Source organism: Marmota flaviventris, chromosome 3, assembly GCF_047511675.1.
Source record: "Marmota flaviventris isolate mMarFla1 chromosome 3, mMarFla1.hap1, whole genome shotgun sequence".
Classification (NCBI taxonomy): Eukaryota; Metazoa; Chordata; class Mammalia; order Rodentia; family Sciuridae; genus Marmota; species Marmota flaviventris.
The window spans coordinates 172,380,405-172,402,237 of record NC_092500.1 but is presented as its reverse complement, the minus strand read 5'-3'; the positions used below and the strand labels follow the sequence as shown (position 1 = coordinate 172,402,237).

General features: G+C 36.0%; 1 protein-coding gene across 1 annotated transcript in view; it reads right to left on the bottom strand.

Annotated features, from left to right (window-relative positions):
- The window catches only part of Mtmr9 (myotubularin related protein 9), a 48,208-nt gene that overhangs the window by 19,856 nt on the left and 6,519 nt on the right, over window positions 1-21,833 (bottom strand). The window contains exons 2-4 of the mRNA XM_027926938.2: window positions 12,374-12,482; window positions 8,186-8,311; window positions 2-175 (exon numbers count right to left, since the gene is read on the bottom strand). Coding sequence (XP_027782739.1) covers window positions 2-175; window positions 8,186-8,311; window positions 12,374-12,482 — 409 coding nt within the window. The remainder of the gene's footprint in view (window position 1; window positions 176-8,185; window positions 8,312-12,373; window positions 12,483-21,833) is intronic.

Genomic DNA, 21,833 nt, shown 5'->3' with positions numbered 1-21,833 from the left:
CCATTCCATTTTTTTTATGATAATAGCTGAGTACTGGAAAGCGCCCTCCATGTCGAAATGTAGCTACCTTCCGAAGCGCTTCATCATCAATGGATTTGGGCACTATGACAATTGGTGGGTAAGAAGGACAGACGGCAAATTCCTTATTGACATAGCTTAGCCTCCATTCACTGGTCTGAAAAACACAAAACATTGCAAAGCTAAGCAAATATCTCAACATTACAAGAGAACATGAAAAAGTTTAAAGGACTTCAGAGGTCAATTTTCACTGATGAAGAAGCAATTTCTTGGGAATTTACCAGAAGGATACCTAGCCTACACTTAAAATACCTCCAGAGTAAAGGTGTTCCACTCATCAGGGCCAGCCTCCTGCACTGCTATGTATTACTAGTTCCTAGAAAGGTCTTGCTTACATTGAACAAAACCTGTTGCTTTATAACTTCCTCTACCGTTTTTACCATGATTTCAGACAACACAGCGTAAGTTCTATATTTCACATGATATCCTATCAAATATTTACAGACAGTCATTTCCCCCTTAGTCGCCTCTTCTCCAAGTTAAATGTATTAAATACACAATGATCATAAAGGCCAGTAGAACCCCATTCCTCCTTTCTGGGGACCATCCAGTTTACCAATGGTCCTCTTAAAGCACAGCACCACTTAAGACTATAAAATTCCAGAACACTACCTAGCCAGAACTGATGGAACAAAACTACCACCTACATCAAAACCTTTGTTCTTTTCTGCTATTTAGAAAAGGAAGAAAACAAAGATTGGTAACATCTTCCTTAAGAATGATAAAACTCACTACTAGCCAGGCGCAATAGCACAGGAGGCTGAAGCAGGAAGATCACAAGTTCAAGGACAGCCTTGGCAATCTAGTGAGGGCCTAACCAATTTAGTGAGACCCTGCCTTAAAATTAGAAAACTTTAAAAAAAAAAAAAAAAAAGGACTGAAGATGTAGCCCAGTAGTAAAGTATCTCTGGGTTCAATCCCTAATACTAAAACAAAAAAACTAGCTACTTGGACTAGACACTTAAAAGTCAATGAAATAATCTGACTCAGTAGACTAAGGACTCAAAACATACCACATAAAACTATCAAATACCTGTGTACAACCAGAGATATGAAAAATTGTGCTCTGTATGTATAATATGAATTGTAATGCATTCAGTTGTCATATGTAACAAATAAGAATAAAAAATAATAATAATAAATCTATCAAATGCCTTATTTTAAACAGCAGAAATGAAAACTGCTTGAAGACAATAAAAGGCTTTTTATAGTAAAAAGAAATTCAAATTTCCCATAATCCAGGTTGGCCTAATATACTAACCATAAACTTCACTGGTAGGAAGATGAAGCTAAAAAGTGTGTTTGATGTACTATAACATGCAGCTGGTTTTTTCATTTGTTTGTTTGTTTGTTTGTTTTTGCATTGCTAGGGAATTGAACCCAGGGTCTCAGGCAAAAACTGGTATTTTAAAAACTTGCACAAAATTCAACACCAATTTTTAATTACTTTGTTTTTCTACTTTTCAAAGAAGGAGAAGGGGAAGGGGAAGGAGAAGGAGAAGGAGCAGTAGCAGTAGTAGTTTCTAAAAGATTCATTACAAAAAAAAAAATAGTTACCCATTTCCTGGGCACCTGGGCACCCATCCCGATTCCATTTCTCCAAAGTCAATTATTTTCAAGATTATTTTCTATGTGAGTGTTTACCTCCAAATTTCTAAATAGAATGCTGAGGCTTTTATTCCTTGGGTTTCTACTATTACATAATTATTTTCTGACTTCCTACTCTAAAGAATGATATGGTCCTCCATTTGATTTGCAATGCCACTCTGATAATAAAAGTTTTTGAGAGTACAGGGCAGCTCTCTATTCTAGGCCACTGGTCTATCTTAATAATTTCCATAGCTTTTAAAATAAGCTTGATGTCTAGTAGGCTGCATTCTCTCTTCCTTCCATTTTTGTCTTTAATAGTAACATGGCTCCTCTTGGTCCTTTGCTCTTCCATGTAACTTTTATCAATTCCATGTACAAATCAATTGGAGTTTCAAAAAGGTATACAGACTTTATACATCAGTTAAGAGAAATCTCCCTATCTAGGGCATACTATTCTGCTCAGTTAAGCTTTAATTTTTTCCATAAAGCTGTACAATTTTCTCAGTAAAAGCCTTATATAGAGCTGGGGTTCTGGCTCAGCGGTAGAACACTCGCCTCACACATGCGAGGTCCTGGGTTCGATCCTCAGCACCACATAGATAAATAAAATAAAGATATTGTGTTCAACTACAACTAAAAAAAAAAAAAAAGCCTTATGTATCTTTGCTTAGATACATTCCTAGAGACATGACAAAGTATGTTGCATTTTAACTGCATCTTTGCTTACAATCTCCTGATCCGTTCATCTTCCTACATAGACCACATAATCAGCAAATAATAGCAATTTTGCTTTTTTCATTTTATTCCTTTTCCTTGTATTTTCCCCCTTATTGACCTGAGTAGGAACAGTAATGGTGGCACATTTGCCTCACTCTTGAACTCAGAGAATGACAAAAAGTGCTTTTTGTATGCTTTTGGGAGTCACCATTAATCATTTTGGGTTTCTGTTTGTTTTTGTAATGCTGGGATCAAACTCAGAGCCTCACACATGTTAGGCAAGTGCTTTCCCACTGACACCTACCAGACACCTACCCCCATCTGTGTGTGTGTGGCGGGGCTTCTCAGATTAAACCAAGGATCTTGCACATGCTAAGCACACACTCCACCAATGAATTAAACCCCCAGAACTGTTAAGAGGTTTTATCATGAATACATAGCTATCAAACTTTTTTCTCTTCTATCTAACACCATGTAGGTAGCTTGTCTTTTCCTTCTTGCTAATTGTGTAATATTAGCTTTGCTTTGCTGTTCAGGGACTAGACAACAACATGGCTCAGATTTCTTTTTGACCACCCTATGTGGTGTTTGCTGGGACACCTTAACCTCTTTAGGTTCAATTACTTTTACTGAGTCTAAAGAATTCTCAATTATTGTCTATTTAAATACTACCTTTCTTTCACTTTCTGTATTATCTGCTTCTGGAACTCTTATGTGATAAATAAATATTGGATCTTCTTTCTTTACTATGAATGCTCTAACCTCTTTTTTCCCCCAGCTTCCTTGTTTCTCTATTCTGTATTCTGGGTAATTATTTCAAACCTGTTCCAGATTTCTCTTTAGCTCTTTCTAACCAGCTATTTAATCTTTACATTAAATTATTTTCTCTACTTTTTAATCACCTTTAAGACAAAAGGTGAAAAGTAAGTTATACATCTTGACTGCATAATTTCATGGGTCTTGACAGTTGGCACACCTGGTAAATATCCAATGCTAAGAAATCACTAATCTATTTTCCATTGTTTTTGAAGTAACACCTAAATCTCTCTGGGAGTGCAGCTCAGTGGTACAGTGCATGCAAGGCCCTGGGTTCAAGCCCTAGCGCACATACAACACACACACAAACCTTTTACAACCAAGGTCATAAAGATTTTTTTCCTGTGCCTTCTTCCAGATGTTTTGGCTGTTTTAGATCTACAATACATTTAGGTCTACCACATATTTTGAGTTGTTTGTGGATGGTTTGAGGTACCCATCTAGATTTTCTCATATGGAGATCAAATTATTCCAAAGGTATTGGCTGAAAAAGCTGTCTTTTCCCTATGAAATCACCTTGCTACCTTTTGTCAAAAATCAACTGCCCATAAAGGGAAAGGTTTCTTTCTGGACCCTATATTCTGCTCATCTGTTTGTCCTTATGCCAATATCATTCTTTCTTGATTACTGCCATTTTATATGAAGCTCTAAAATCGAGCATTTTAAATACTTTATTTTTTTCAAAGGTGTTTTGGCTATTCTAGTCAATTTGCATTTCAATATAAATTTTAGACTCTCTTTCATTTCTACAAAATCACCTGTTGGAATACTGATAAGGGTTGCATTGAATTTATAGATCAATTTGGACAGAACTGCCACCATAGTGAGCCCAATCCAGCCTATGCCTGTTTCTGTAAATAAAGTTTTATTGGAATCTGGTACACCTATTCATTAGTGTATTGTCTACTGCTGTTTTCATGCTACAACAACAGAGTCGAGTAGTTACAACAGAGCACATGATCAGTGAAACCTAAAATATTCACTATCTTGTCCTTCCCCAAGTCAACTACTGATCTTAACCATGTTGTTTTGCAATTAATGAACACAGTATATCTCCTTTTATTTAAATTTCCTACAACTTCTGTCACCATTGTTTTGCATCTTTCAATATACAGATCCTGAACCAGGTTAAATTTATTCCTAAGTATTTTATTCATGTTAAGAGTGATTGTTGCCAATGCAACTGATCTTTTTATTTCCTTCTTTTTTGGGTACCAGGGATTGAACTCAGGGGCACTCAACCACTGAGCCACATCCCCAGCCCTATTTTGTATTTTAGAGACAGGGTCTCACTGAATTGCTAAGCACCTCGCTGTTGCTGAGGCTGGCTTTGAACTCGCGATCCTCCAGGCCTCAGCCTCCCAAACCATTGGGATTATGGGGTGCACGTTCTTCTTTTTCTTTATGACATTGTCTTGAACTTCTCCAACTTCTGGACTCAAGTGATCCTTCTACCTCAGCCTCCCAGTGCTGTGATCATAAGTGCACACCCAACTTTGTATACTGATCTTATATCAAGCAATTTTGCTAAACTTGCTTATTAATTCTAATTATCTTATTGCTTTCTGCCTTTATTTTTACTCTCTCCCTCTTTCTGTTTTTGTCCTCCCTAGCTTCCTAAGTTGGTGTTTAGGTCCATGCTTTTAGACTCATTTTCTTTTCTCATGTGAGAATTATAAGTTGCACACTTATCTCCAAACTCTGCCTTACCTATACTCCACAGATTTTGAGAAATTGCATTCTCATTATTTTTTGTTCACAATATTTTCTAAGTGGTTTCGTATTTGAACCACAGATCATTTATAAATATTCTGTGTAATTTAGAAATATTAGGAGATAGATATTCCTAGATATCTTAGTGTTATTGATTTATAATATATTTGAGGTCAAAGATTATAGTCTATGTGATTTCAATCCTAGTAAATTTATTTAGATTTAGTTAACACCCCAGTTTATGGTTTCTCCTGGGAACACACCACGTGCCTCTTGAAGAATGCATATTATGGAGAAGTTAAAGCAGCATTCTATAAATATTAAGCAATGTTCTTCAGACCAGATCTTTTATGTCTCTACTTGTCTTGCTGTTGTTATTTTAGCCTAGTTCTAATAATTGACAAGAGGACCATTTTAATAATATCTTATCCTGACTGTAGAATTGCATATTTCTTCATTTCTGTCAACGTGTGCTAATACATACATACATATGTTAAATATAAAATGACCTTTTTCATTATTATAAATGTGCCTGTCTTAAAGTCTTTTTATTTTTTAATCTGGAATTAGCAGTTACTCATGCCTTTTTATGCTTATTATTTGTTCAGTACATCTTTTTTCATCCATTTTCAAACTATCTGTGTTTATATTCAAAACACATCTCTTATACACAGAACACATCTGGATCTTCTATTTTTCTTTAATTCATTCAGACAATTTCTGCCTTTTAATTGGAGTGCCTGACTCACCAATATTAAAATATATATTGTTATAGCTGGACTTTAGTCAAGCATTTAATTATTTTGTTTGTTCCCTGTTTTTATTGCTGTTTCTTCTTTCTTGCCTTCTTCTGGATTAAATATTTTTTAGAATTCCAGTTTAACTTTTTAAATATATTTCTTTGCATTTTATTAAAGCAATAGCTCCAGGTTACTGGTTTTCAAACAGGGGTGATTTCTGCCCCAAGGGAACATTTGTCCATGTCTGGAATCAACTAGGGAGTGGGAGGGAGAATGCTACTGGCAAATGGTAGTGCCCGTGCCTGGGATGCTGCTAAACATACTCTGAGGCACAGGGAAGCCACCTGCAACAAGAATTTAAGAGCCCAAACGTCAACACTGCCAAGGTTGACTAATCCTATTCTCAGGATGACATTATACATCTTAAAGATATCTTAAATATCTTTAACATTTATCTTTAATTAAATATTATAATTTACATCTTTAACTTAAATATGATAACACTTCTATTTATTTATATTTACCTTATATATTTATACTTATAAATAAAATTACATTTACTTAAATATTAGCCTATATTATATAAAATGTAAAACACTTGCCAACTCTTTAGGTGTATGTATCCACTCAGCCATTCCAGACTAAATTCTGACGCTATTGCTTCCAGGTGTAGTCTATCTACACACATGAACAGTGCAAAGGCAGTGTTTTAATTTTTGCTTTTGTCTTCTTTTTATTTTAAGCTTACTTTTTCTTACCTTAGTAGTTTCTACAGCTGTTTTAAAATCCTTGTGTGATAATTTGAACTTCTGAGTCATCCTGGGGTCAGTAATTGTTGGTCATTTTTTCTCAGGGGGAGTGGGTGACATTATCCTGGTTCAACTTTGGATTGTATCCTAGACATCTGAGATACACTAAGGAAACATACATGCTCCACATAGGCATCGTATGCTATGCCTTTGGAGAATGCTGAAGTTTTGTTTTAGCAGGCAAATCATTTGGTAAGACTTATCTGCAAACTCTAGCACTGTGATGCAAGGCAGCTCAGCTCTGTGGCCAAACTGCCCCCAAGTCAGCCAGAGACTGGAGGCAGTATGCAGGATCAAGGATCCCCTTCTATGGCCAGTTCCTGTCCAGAATTCGGCACTCCTCTCCTGCATCTCTGGCTGCCCTAGGCTCCCTCCCCTGGCTTTTCCCACCAGAGAGAAAGAGGGCTTTCTACTAGAATGTTAGCTGCTTCACATCAATAATGCCACAACCATGCTACCCTCAGGACAAAGCCCGCCCACACATGCAAACACAGGAAACTCATTGTGCCATTCACTTCCTCTAAATATTGACTCCCTTTAAAATATGCTGGTTTTTGTTTACTAACCAGGTAGTTTTGGGTAGATGATTCCACTGTCATTGATAACTGCAGAAGGGCTTGTGAGATAGGAGCTACTCAACCAGAACCAGAACCAGAAGCAAAACCTAATCATCGCCTTTTGCATACAAAATTTCTAAAGTGCTAGCAGAAGGAATACAGATAAGCTATATGTGTATTTCAGCAAAGAATCTGAAATAATCTTTCTGGATAATTCTTGAATAACAGCATGCTAGAAGTGGAAGAATTCTTGAGATCATTTTGCTCAACACTTTTTCATTCTGCCAACAATAGGCTCCTAGCAAGTTAAGCCATCAATAATGTATCTGGGATACAACACAAAGTATCTTTACAGCTATGTTTTTATTCTTTCTTTTCAATACCATATCTTTGGGACTAATGGAACTTAAAAAAAATCCCCGCATGAGAATATAAAATCCCTTTCCTTTCTCACTTGGCTGCTATAGATACCTTTGCTCTTTAAATTCCATGGTTCCTTATCCCTTTGTCTTGGGCCCCTCAATGCTCACTTATAGAGGTTATCATAAAAGTATGAGGAAGAAGAAAGAAGTAAACTAGCCAGAACAGGGAAAAAAAGAACCTAATTTTAGCTACCTGGTCTGACTAACCCATGTTAATAAAAGTTAACCCATAGAAACAAATGTGCTAGATGGTTCTCTGGTACTATCTGAAGCACCCAGTGGATTCAATGGGTTCAATACAATTGTGACGATGGCTTAGAACCTAATTACTAGACATGAAGTTGTTTCTAAGGAGACATGTCCAACAATTAACTCACAATATGCCAGGACTACTTTTATGCACATACTACTGTTTTATCAATGTCATTTTCAAAATTTAAAAAGTAATATTTAGAATACATTAATCTTCTGGAAGAAAAGGCTTTTCAGCTGCAGCAGTGAACAAATCATACAAATCTCTGAATGTCAGAGACTGCGATATGAACAACTAATAGAAACATCTTTTAGGCACAGGTAAGACAACTTCACTTGATCTCTCTTCAAAGGAAAGTTATCATTCTCACAAATGAGACAAAATGCTGCGTTGTTTCTAATTACCCATAATTACCAAACATTAACTCACAGCTGAAGAGTAGAGTTCAAACTCTTGCTCAGGAAGGAAGGAATGCCAAACATTAACTCACAGCTGAAGAGTAGAGTTCAAACTCTTGCTCAGGAAGGAAGGAATGCCAGCCATCTTCTATCACCTCAAACATGGGCCGGTAGAAGAAAGGATACATCAGAGTGACAGAGTCCAAGGTAGACAATGCCTAGTGATAGAAAAAAGAAACATGCCATAACTTCAGCACATTCTAACTGAAGAAATGGAAGCAAGCACATGCCTTGCCTAATTATGATACACACCCATTACAGCTCTCTAACTTTTTATTTATAGACATAGTGATAGTCTTACTGAAGCCAATTTCCATGTTTCCAGCATCTAATAAAGCACCTGATATACAACATTCATCCAATATGTATTGCTGAATGAAAAGAAAAAAAAAAGAAAAACTTTGCACACAATGGCACAATTTTCTAGGAGAAAATGAAACTACTCTTCATACAATTTAATCAAGTTTAATAAAAAGGTCCAAGAACTTCTAGGGATCAGAGAACAAAGAGTTTTGAGTTATTCAGTGAGGTCTTGGCTAAAATCCAGTTACTAGCTATTTAAACATATGTAAATTATTTATTTGTTTGTTTTGTGTGTAAATTATTTATAATGAGTGCCTTATAGTAAGTGCAAACAAAAATGATAAAGCTCAGTGGCCAAAACTCGGTCAAGAGACAGACCACTGGACTCAGGTTCCAAATCTAGCTGTGCAGTAGCAGGTAAGAAGTGGGCAAGTCCATTTATCTCTACACCTCAATTGCTCAACTGTAACAAGGGAGAAATAACAATACCCAGGGGCCCTGTAAGGTTACCAGCAGCATTAAGAGAGATCACATATGCAACAAGCATACATGCAATGCTCCTGGCACCTAAGGAAACAAAATGTAATTTTAGCTATCATATGTGCCTTGTGTGAGGAAATTCAATCAATGTTTATTTCCTCCATCTTAGAACCAATATGCCAATTGGTGAGGTATTTTCATATCTTTATGCTACAGTGACCTGGTCTCAAGTTGGGGTAATAACTCTATGTTCCCCAAATGAGATTACATTCATCTGCAGTACTTGAATTTTGGGTAATAAACCAGGAAAACCTGAGCAGATGGAGGGACAGACAGATGGAACATCATTCCTCGCCTGGCAGATACGTCTTTTTGACAGGGGGTTACAGAAAAAAGCAATACTATGGCTGGGAAAGAAGGGCACCTAATCAATTAGCATAGTTCAAAGGGCAGTAAACTCACTTGGGGGAGGTTATGACAAGTCTCAGAACCCCACAGCTCTCAGAAAGAAGTTACCTCCCTCTAGGTCACAGTAGGGTCTGGCTCACAAAAGGATATGCCCATGATTTCCAATACTACACTGGATATGTAGTTCAGCAGTTTAACAAAAACCATCCCTGTCCAAAGTTATTTATAAACTTTGTCCAAAGTTATTTGTCTTTGGATGCCAACTGCACCAATAGAAGCACAAAAGCACATGCCCACATCTGTTCTACGTCAGAGCTGCTTTAGTCAGTTCAACTGGTTTTTTTCTTTTCAGTGCTGAGGAAAAAATCCTGGGCCTTGCACATGGCAGCTGCTATTTTAAATGTAAATCAACAACCACTCTGTAGGCAATAAGCATTCACATTTCTACTTGTGATTATGTTTTATATCACTAGAGATAAGTCTTCTCCTTTAAACACATTAATGCTAGAAGAACTGAAAACATTTCAATTCTAAAAGGCAGCTGAAACTCGGCAGGAAAAAAAGCTTCATCATGCTTCTTTCTACAATTTAGAAAACTGAGTACTTGCCAGTTATTCTTCCAATGGAAGTCTATCTGTGGCAGCAGAATATTTTGGGGTAAGCAGACTCTTCTTGATTATAAAGAACAGGTAGAGGAAGCCTATGCTATTGAGGGAATCACTTATCACCCCTAAATTAAGATGTATGCAGCATGGAGGATCGGGGTTGGATGCCAGGCAAAGGCTTGTGGCCAGGTCTACTATATGTATTTGCTATGCTATGAAAACATTCAATAGAGCACTCATTTTCAGAGGTCAAATTAGAAAGATAGCTTATTATTTATGACTTTTCAACCCTAAGAGTTTCTACACAATGAGTCAATTTCTAAAGAGTTCTGGGTAATATACAACCATTTAGGCAACTGATTGGTGTCAGCTGCTATCAAAGCTAAGTGAATGCAATCAATAAGTGGGCAACAAGCTCTGCCCCTTTCTTCACCACTGGCAGCATCTCTAACACCCACCAGCCGGCCATCTCACAGATCACTAGTCAGAGAGAGAAGAACAAAAATGTGGATAGGTCAGTAAAAATCCAACCTCACATTTTCAAACACACCCCCCACCCCCGCCACACACATTCATATTCTCTCCCCACCCCCCTACCCCCGCCTCCTTTCCCCACCTTCTCTCTCCCTCTCTCTCAACTGAAGAGAGCCAGTGGCATTCCTCTGCCCAAATAGTGGAACATTATTTCAACTTAATGCTCTGGAATTTACAATGCTTTCTCACTCAAGTTGAAGAATGTGGCCAAACCAGTGTCATGTTACTTTCAAATGACAACTGTGTAAAACAGTTCACTTCATCTTCTCATTTCCTTAAATATTTAAAGTTTAGCAAATGCACAAAAAAGGTTACATGCCATTCACTCAAAATGGTTGCTTCTCTATTTCTCTAATCTTATATCAAAAACAAGCAATATATCCTACTACTTATAGATTTTTAAGAATTTCTCCCTTTTTCTTCCTCTATAATTATCTAGAAAACAATACAAACCCAGAGCTAATTAATAAAATTTAGTGGCAATGATTTAGCCTAAAGTAACTTAAAACTTGAGTGCATACCCAATTTGGTTAGGATGAGGTGAAAATAATATAAGCTCTTCAACTGAAATTTAAATTATTCAAGTAAAATTTCTATTACTTGTGATCTGAACCAATGTTCAACATTGTTTAAGTAAATACAAAGCAAACACATCCTGTCGTAAGCAAACTGATGAAAATGAATGTAAACGGAAAAGTAAATGGAAATTCATTTACTAAAAAACAAGACTAAAACCACAGGTGATAGTGACTTGTTTTAGTTGTGAGGATCTGTTGCAGTGATGTGGACTTATTATACACAACTGAATGGTACCTGTAGACATGTTTAAGATAGTAAATATCATATGGATATTTTTCCCACAAATTCTTACCATTAAACTTCACTCAGTAAATGACAGAAGGCACTCAAATGGTAGCTATATTCACACATATTATACTAAGCACTCCACAAAAATCAACTAATAACATTCTTACAACCTTAAAAGGTAGGAAATATTATTCTCCTTTTACAAAAAAGTAAAAAACTAGTTGTCAAAGAGATTAAAAACTTTGCCCATGGTCATAAGCTACCAAGCAATAAAGTCAAGAATCAAACTGTATTATAACAAGAATCATATTACATTATTAATATTTCTACCCAAAGGTATAGGGTTGCATCTATTACAAAAGATATACTAATATATTAAGAAAAAAAAATCTGTGTGTAGTTACTTTCCTGGAAGAGAAAAAAGGAAACACTCTCATTAATGGTTCTCAATGTTTGAGGAAGCCCTCAGAAGGTGGGGAATGGTGTGAGTCAATGGGGGCTTCTACATCCCCCAATACATACTCACTGTAATGTGACCCAAATCAATTCTAGCTGTTATTTATTTTATTGGCTTAAAATTCCACATATGATGCTATTTGAAAAAAAAAAAAAACCCTTCGGAGCATCAAAAAAAAGTTGACCAACTGTCTTTGATTCAGAGAAAAATATTAAGATTTAAATAATAAACATGAAATGTCAAACAAGACTGTAAAGTTTCTCCAAAGAACCCCTTTACTAAATTCTCTAAATTTTCCCCATTAACTACATACTCGTACATACTCAAGTAAAACAATATCTATTATTTGACCACTATGAACCCATGGAAATTCTATAAAGTCCCTGGAATGCAATTCCACAGAAATCTAAGCAGTTCATGGAATAAGGGTTACTCATATAAAATGATTAACACTAAAAACTGCTATATGTCAAAACAGTCCCATGACACTCAAGTAAACAATGAGTCAGGATAAGGCTTTTCCTGTCAGTTTTCAGTATCTGAATCACAAAACATGATAAAACAGCTGAATTCAGTCAGAATGTAACATTTTTCTTTCTACCAGATTTTGCCTCCAAAATACTTACCTCAATGGAACTGGCTATATTTAAACATTCCTCCATTCCAGGAATATCCAACTGAATAATTCGAAAATCTTTACATTTTATGATGATAGTACCCAGAGATCCCACAAATCTGTAAGAAATTACAAATCATACTTAGGAATACATACATTCCTAATTTTAAATATATGATTATTTCTTTGAAAAAAAATGCAGTTGCAATCAACAACTTTATCTAACTTCCCTCCCCACTTAGTCTAATTAAGAATCAAGTTTGCATCACTAAAATGTTAGCCATAAAGTATTTAAAACACATGTACCTAAATTTTTTTCAAATTTGTAAAATAATTCACATTAGGTTAAGTCATTTAATGAAGATTACTTGGAATCTTACTCCAATAGGAAAAAAGATCTGTAATTAACATGTTAAGCATCTGTAGAGAAATGTTCTGCAGCATAGGAAAATTGTTATTTCAGATTGTATCTACTTCTAAGATTATAGAAACTCATTAAATATCTCTTTTCAATATTTAAAACTATGCACTTGTAAGAGAGAAGACCCAAATAAACAAAATTAGAGATGAAAAAGAAGATGTCACTACAGACACTTCTGTAATCCAGAGGATCATTAAGAACTATTTTGAGGACAGGGGGTTGTATGTAGCCCAGTGGCAAAGCGCTTGCCTAGCATGTTGTGAGGCACTAGTCGATCCTTAGCACCACATAAAAATAAACAAATAAATAAAGGCATTCTGTCCATCTACAACTACAAAAACATTTTTTAAAAATGTTTTGGGGGGCTGGGGTTGTGGCTCAGTGGTAGAGTGCACTCCTAGCACAAGCAAGGCCCTGGGTTCAATCCTCAGCACCACATAAAAATAAATAAAATAAAGGTATTACGTCCAACTACAACTAAAATATAAATATTTTTAAAAAGAACAATTTTGAAAATCTATACTCCAATAAACTGGAAATCTAGAAGATACTGACAAACAATTAGATATATATGACCTGCACATATATTGAATCAGGGAGATATAGAAAACCTAAACAGGCCAATATCAAGTAATGAAATTGAAACAGCAATTAAAAGTCTTCCAACAAAGAAAAGTCTAGAAACATGGATTCTCAGCTGAGTTCTACCAGGTCTTTAAAGAAGAACAACACACTTTCTCAAATTACTCCATTAAATTGAAAGGGAGAGAACACTTCCAAATATATTCTATGAAGCCAATATAACTCTGATGCCAAAACCAGTAAAAGACACATCAAGGAAAGAAAACCCAGATGAATCTATATTCCTGATGAACTCAGATACAGAAATCCTTAGCAAAATATTAGCCAACAGTATTCAGAAACACACCAAGAAGATAATATACCATGATAATATACCTGGGTTTCATCCCAGGGATGCAAGGTTGGTTCAACACACACAGATCAATAAATGTAATTCACCACGTAAATAGAATTGAGGACAATAATCATATGATCACCTCAACAGATGCAGAAAAGGCCTTTGCTAAAATCCAGCACCCATTCATGTTAAAAATGCTAGGGTGAAATATAACTTACTTCAACATTATAAAAGCTATGTATGACAAATCCAAAGTCAAAATCATACTGAATGGAGAGAAACTGAAAGAACTGCCTTGAAAATCAGGACCAAGACAACTACTATTCAACATAATTCTCAAAACTCTAACCAGAGCAATCAGACAAGAGAAAGAGATTAAAAAGTTACAAATGACATGATCCTTTATGGAAAAGACTCAAACTCCACTATAAGACATCTAGAGCTGATAAATGAATTCGGCAAAGTAGCAGGATATAAGATCAACACTCATAAATCATCAGGCTTCCTATACTCCAACAAATTATGCAAAGAAAGAAATCAGGAAAACCCTCCCTTTCACAATAACCTCAAAAAAATAACAAAATAAAATACTTAGGAATTAATCTAATCAAGGAGGTAAAAGATCTCTACAATGAAAATAATAGACACTAAAGAAAGAAATTTAAGAAGAACTTAGAAGATAAAAAGAACTCCCATGCTCTTGGATAGGCAGAATTAATATTGTCAAAATGGCCCATACTACCAAAAGCAATATATGGATTCAATGCAATCCTCATGAAACACCTCTGACATTCTTCACAGAACTAGAAAAAAAAAAAGTCCTTAAATTCATTTAAAAGAATAAGAGACTCAAGAATAGCCAAAGCAATTCTAAGAGATAAGAGTAAGGCAGAAGACATGAAGACACCTGATCTCAAGTTATACTAGAGAGCTATGGTAGCAAAAACAGCCTGATATTGGCATCCAAATAGACATGAAAACCAATGGAATGGAAGACAGAGACAAACCCACATACATGGCAGCCATCTGATACTTAACAAAGGAACCAAAAATACACACTGAAGAGCCTTTTTAACAAATGGTTTGGGAAAACTGGATAGTTATATGTGGAAAAATGAAATTAGACTCCATCTCTCACCAGCACAAAACTCAAAAGATCAAAAACTGAGGAATTAGATCAAGAAATTTGCAACTGCTAGAAGAAAACACAGAGTCAACACTTCATCATATAGATGCAGGCACCAGCTTACTCAACAAGACCCCTAAAGCCCCAGATACAAAACCGTAAATCAATAAGTAGGATGTCATCATGTTAGAATCTGTAAACAAGTCTGGATGGCGCCTGGCAAAATGCCAGAGGGAGTGGTTTGTGAAGTAACACCAGCAAGCCACTAAGTGTGGAGATTCCTTATTGGTTGACTGATGTATCTAGTTTATGTTAATTAGATAAGCTGTGTGAAATGTATAAATACCACTCCTGTCCTACAATAAACGGCTTCCACTCCTGCTGTATCAATGTACACAAGTTATTTGTCACCCCCCCACACCCCGGTTATTTTGCCCAGCCAGCCGGGCTGTGGCATCATCATATTAAAAAGCTGTATTTGTATTATTTATAGAAAGAAATTCTAAAAAGTAAAAAATAAAGAGGCAATTCCTCAAAAGACACAAACTACCAAGGAACATTCAAGAAGAAATAGTCTGACTAGTTCTGAATCTATTAAAGAAATTGAAATTTCCTTAAAATCCTCCCCACAAAGAAAACTCCAGCCCCAGATGGCTTCACTGATGAATTCAACAAGACGTTTAATGGAAAAACACTACCAATTCAAGACAAAACTCTTCCAGCAAATTGAAGAGAAGGGAATTACTTCTTAAGTTATTCCACAAGACCAGTATTATCCTAATACAAAAAACAGACAGACAGACTACAAACCAATATCCATCATGAACATAAATGCAAAATTTCTAACCAAAACACTGGTAAATCAAATCCTACAACATACAAAAAGGACAAAAAATCACGACTAATTGGGGTTTATCCCAGGAATGCAATGTTAGTTGAACATTTGAAATCAAGTTATACATCACACGGACAAACTAAAAAGAGAAAAACCTCATATCTTCTATCTCAACAGATACAGAGAAAGGCGTGACAAAATCCCACATCTGTTCTTGCTTAAAATCAAAACAAACAACAACAACAAAAACTTTCAACAAAATAGAAACAGAAGGTAGAAACAACTTTCACAGCTTGTTAAGAGCAATTACATTAAAAAAAAAAAATCTAAGCCTAATAGCCCACTTAATGGTGAAAATTTCTTTCTGCAGTAATATCAGGAATAACACTGAAAGATTCACTCCTACTTCATCTATCCAACATTGTACTGAAAATTATAGCTGGTGCAGGAAGGCCAGAAGAACAAATAAAAGATACCCATGTTAAAAAAGAAGACAATTGTATTCACAGATGATATGATTGTGTATTTAGAAAATCAAATGGGGGCTGAGATTGTGGTTCAGAGGCAGAGTGTTTGGCTACCATGTATGAGGCACTGGGTTCAATTCTCAGCACCACATATAAATAAATAAAATAAAGTCCACTGACAACTAAAAAATATATATATATTTTAAAACAAATCCACATTTCTTGCAAAACATCAGTATTAAAAAAGAAAAGAAAATCCAATGGATTGAGGGTGGAGCTTAGTGGTAGGGCACTTGTGTAGCATGCACAAGTTTAATTCCCATCACCATAAAATGAATTTCACAGAAATCCTCTCATTGAAAAACATGTTCAATGAAAGTACAAAAAAATGGTTCACTACTCACAGTTCCCAAGAGGAGGGGCCACAACATGCCACACCACATAAGGCCACACAGTGTGCTCTAGGTCGGTCAGAAAGAAGGAACAAGGAGAAAGCATGGGGCCAGGGTCTTCACAGTGTTTCCACAGGAAGGAATGTGTAAGGCAGTGGACAAGCTTAGCAAATTTAGGATTGGACAGTATGACTAATTTTGGTGGGCTCTAGGATATAGGGATGGGCCTTCCCCGTGTGGTATATGGCCCTGTCATTATTGACGCCAGGGGGATAGTGGTTCTGACTCACAGGGGAATGAATATACCTGGATGTGGTTGGTTTGCCCATCAAAGGCATCGCGCAGGCAAGTTGTTTGCTATCTCTAGGAATAAGCTAATCCTGGGAGGGGCAGTCAATTCACACATTTACAAGGCCCTAAGATGTTGAAGTATCATGAAATATACAAAATAAGAAGCATGACTAATGCAAATGAACAAATGGAAATTGAAATTAAAAAATAACAGCACTAGGGTCTGGGGCTATGGCTCAGTGGTAGAGTGCTTGCCTGGCACACGTGAGGCACTGGTTCGATCCTCAGCACCACATAAAAAAATAAAAGTATTGTGTCCACCTACAACTAAAAAAATACATAAAAGTTAATCAATTAAAAAGAATAACAGCACTAAAAGTAATATTAAAATATAAAATATACAGAAGAAAAGCTGACCAAAGAATTTAAAGACCTAAGTGAAAACCACAAACTTGGCTGAAAAAATATTAAAAGATCTAAAAAAATAAATGGAAAAATATATTTTGTTCATAGGTTGCCAGACTCAAGATTTTAAGAGGTCAATTCTACCAAAATTAATCTACTGATTCAACATATTCTAATGCAAATCATTGCAGGCCTTTATGTAGAAATTGAAAAGCTGATTCTAAAAATTAAATGAAAATGAAAATAACATCACACAGCCAACCAACTTTGAATAAGAACAAATGTGTAAAACTTTGATCTGGTTGGTTAATAGTACATAGTTTTCAGACTTAATAGAAACCTACAGTAGCTTATAGTGTGATAATGGCATGAAGAGAAACAAATGGATCAATGAAACAGAAAAGCGAGTCCAGAAATAAACCCAGTTTTAAATGGACAAAGATGCAAAGATAATTTACTGAAGAAAGAGCAGAGTTTCAACAAATTATGCTGGAATGATAAAATGTCCACTAAAACAAAAATGGATTCCATACCATGAACTATACACAAAAAATAACACAAAATGGAATCTTACACCTAAATGTACTACCTAAAACTATAAAAGTGCTAGAAGAAAACATGGAAGAAAAACCTTAGTGACCTTGGGTTTAGCAAGACACAAAAATCTCAATCTATGAAAGAATAAACCCATAAACTAGACTTCTTCAAAACCTGAAATGACTATTCTTTGAAAGACATGTTACACATTTACATAGTGTGTGTGTGCGCGCGCGCCTCCCTCCCTCCCTCCCTCTCTCTGTCTCTCTGACTTAATAAGAAAGCAAACAAGCCAATTAAAAATGGGTAAAACATCTGAGCAGACCCTTAGTGAAAAAGGCCCTGGTTAGCAATAAATACATGAAAATCAGTTCCATGACATCAATCATAAGAAAGATGCAAACTTAAACCACACTCAGATTCACACTTATCAGAAGAGCTAAAATTTAAATGACAAACCATATCAAGTGGTGGTGAGGATGTGAAGGACCAGAACTCCCATACTGGGCTGGAAGCACTTGGCAGTTTTTTAAAAAGTTAAACATACACCTCTGATCCAACCATTCCACTATTAAGTAAATCCCCCGCCATAATCAACTTTATGTTCATACAAAGACTTGCATAAAAAATGTTCACTGTCCCTTTATTCAATAGTCCCAAGAAAGAAACAACTCATCTCCATCAGTAGGTTAACAAATTGTGAACTACAACACAATAGAATACTAGTTAGCAACTACTGTTAGTAAAGAGTACTGTATGATTTATGACTAATACAAACTTCTATAAAAAGGAAATTAACCAGTGGATACCTGAGAAAGGGAGGAAAAAAGGGATTACAAAATGACACCATTTGGTGATGGTTTCCAAAACATGGACACACAGCAAAACAACAAATTTTACAATTTAATTATGTATGCTTTATTGTATATCAACAATACCTCAATAAAGCTGTTTTCAAAATCCCTCTCATTCTGCTTGCACTGGAAATAAAATACACACAATAATCAAATTCTGTTTAAAAATAGCACTTAAAAGAGAGACATACATGACTATCCTTTTGTAAATTTCCACATCATCTATTTTTATCAGACCAACTCCTTTTAAAAAATTACTGTTAGTCTGATTGTCTTTATCTAATGTTACAAAGTACAATGGATGGCTGCAGGAGTTAAAAATAATTGTTACTTTTGTAAACAAAAATGCTATGGAGCAGAGCCCCACTGGAGGCTGAAATGGGAAGATCACAAGTTCAAGGCCAGTTTCAGAAATTTAGGGAGGCCCTAAGCAACTTAGCAAGAACCTTTCTCAAAATAAGAAATAGAAAGGGCTACAGATGCAGCTCAATTGCAAACACCCCTGGGTTAAATCCCCAGGACCAAAAAAAAAAAAAAAAAAGCTATGAACAATTATTCTTTAGTCATTCATCTAATGTTTCTACCAGTTACTGCTGAAGACTACTGTATCAAGAAAAAATTTTTTAAAGTATAAGAGTTCCCCAAAATTCCCTCAATTCACATCAATTGTCAAATTCTATCCTATTTTATTATTTTCTCCTATTGTCCTATTCATGCCCTGTATATATGCCTATCATAGCACTTAAAATACTTCATTACACTTACTAGTTTATTTTTACCTTATAAGAATTAAACATATAAAATAATTCTTTAAGGTAAGTCATGTTTGAATAATTTTTCTATAGCCTCTGCCCCATAGCATTTTTGTTTACAAAAGTAACAATTATTTTTAACTCCTGTAGCCATCCACTATACTTTGTAACATTAGATAAAGCCACTGGTAAAAAGTGGGAAAAAGTCTGTGGTCTAGTTAACAATAAAAACACCAGGGTCAATATCCTAGTTTTGATATTATACTACATTTATATAAGACAGCCCCATTGGGGGAAGCTGGGCCAAGAACAGACCTGTGTACACTATTTTTGCAACTTCCCTGTGAGCCTGCACTTATTTTAAATAAAATTTTGTCTGTCTTTTGTTTTGGTGCTGGGGATCAAATCTAGAACCTTATGCATGCTAAGCACATGCTCTACCACAGTTATGTCACCAGCCTAAAGTTTCTTCAAATCCTATGAAAATGGCAAAATCTCAAAAAGTACATGGTCTATTAGATAGGTTCACACAGTTGCCAACCTTTTTAGAAAGAAGAGGAAGCTAAGCACAGTGACTTACATCTGTAATTCCAGCTACTTGGGAGACAGAAGCAGAAGGATGACCCTAGTGCAGGAATTCCAGATCAATCTGAGCAATACAACAAGACCACAACTCAGAAGAAGAAAAGGAGGAAGGAGGAGGAGGAGGAGGAGGAGGAGGAGGAGGAGGGGAAGAGAAAGGGGGAAGGAAAAAGAAGAGGAGCAACTAGCACTACTGGATTTTAACTCATCATAAATCCATAGAAGTAAAAAGAGTATGGTAATGAAAAGATTAACAAGCCAACAGATTAGGGGAGAGCGAGCTCAGAAACAGACACACAATATAAGAACTTCATATATGACTGGTGTCAGAAGACAATGTTAAGAACACTGGCTTGCTTACCAGTGTAAGCAAGAAAAAGCGTTGAGTTCCTATCACATTTGAAATAAAGGCAGAATTCAAATGAAATACAGACCTACAAGTGAAGGGTAAAACTAAGAGCCATTATAAAAGAAAATGTGAAGAACACCGTGGTAACTTTGAGACAGTGAAGGAGTTCTTAAGACTCATGAAGCACACACCATAAAGTAAAAAATTTATGAATTTGCATTAAAATTAAGAACTTTGGTTCAACAAAGGACAGACCAGAAAAGTTAACAGTTGAGTGACAAACTAGGAACAGCTGTCTGCAGTGACTAACTGGAGAATCAATACCCACAGAGCATACAAGGAACCCCTACAAACTGTCATTTTGAGAGCAAAGTAGCAATGAGATATGTACCCACTTTATAGTCAATTCCATACTAAGCACAATCTCAGAAAAACTCTTGCACAAGAAAAGGATGGGACATGATATTCATCAGGGTTGTGACAGCAAGGAGCTGGAAGTTATGGAAAAGGTCTGAAAAGTAAAATGTCTCAGGTACTTTGGAATTCAGTGTTAACATCAGAAACGGTGAAGCAGATATACATATAGCAGTATGAAGAGATCCTGAAAAAGGATACTGAGTTAAAACGTTAAGAAACAGAACAAGATCTCTGGTATAATGCGGATCAAGTAAACTACACACCCATGCACAACAGTGCTAGCTATCTTACAGAACACCTAATATGGCTGCCTACAGGAATTGTGCAGGATGGGAGAAATGGGGGTGAAAATACGGAGGGAGAATAAAATAAAAAACAAAACCTTTACTGAGTCAATCATGAATATGATGAGTCATCAATCCAGTAGGATTATCTCAATTTTCTGCGTCAGAGGTCCATAAAAGGAAAAAGCCAGCAATGTACATCAAAGTATTCTAGAGACTTACAAAGCATTATTCAAATGTAAGTTGCTACCTGATATCAGAGGGCTTATCTTCTTTTTAAGTGACAAAACTGAGGTTCAGAGAAGTGAAGTATCTTGCCCAAGGACACCTACCTAATATGAGGTAAAACCAAAGGAATCATTCTTAATGACTTTCTCTTTCTCACTCCATTTACAGTTCATCAGCAGGGCATGTAGGGCAACCTTCAAAACACACCCCAAATCTAACTACCTATTCTAAGTCACCATCGTCTTTTATCTCAACTACTCAGTCATCTCCTAACTGGATCTGCTGCTTCCATCTTTGCTCCTCAATAATGCATTTTCTGAGTCAGGGCCTCACTAATTTGCCAAGATTGGCCTTGAACTTACAATCCTCCTGCCTCAGATCCCACATTGCTGAGATGACAAGCTATTACAGGCACATGCCACCATGCCGGCTATTGATTTATATAATATCTGTTGATTTATGTAGTAGTCCATCTCCTCCACTAGAACATAAGCTCCTGTCAGTTATCAGTCACCATGGCACCTGCAGAACCCAGATAATGCTCAGCATGTAAAAGATACACAAAAGTAAATATTTCTTGAGAATAACAATTAAACTCTGACCTGGCCATG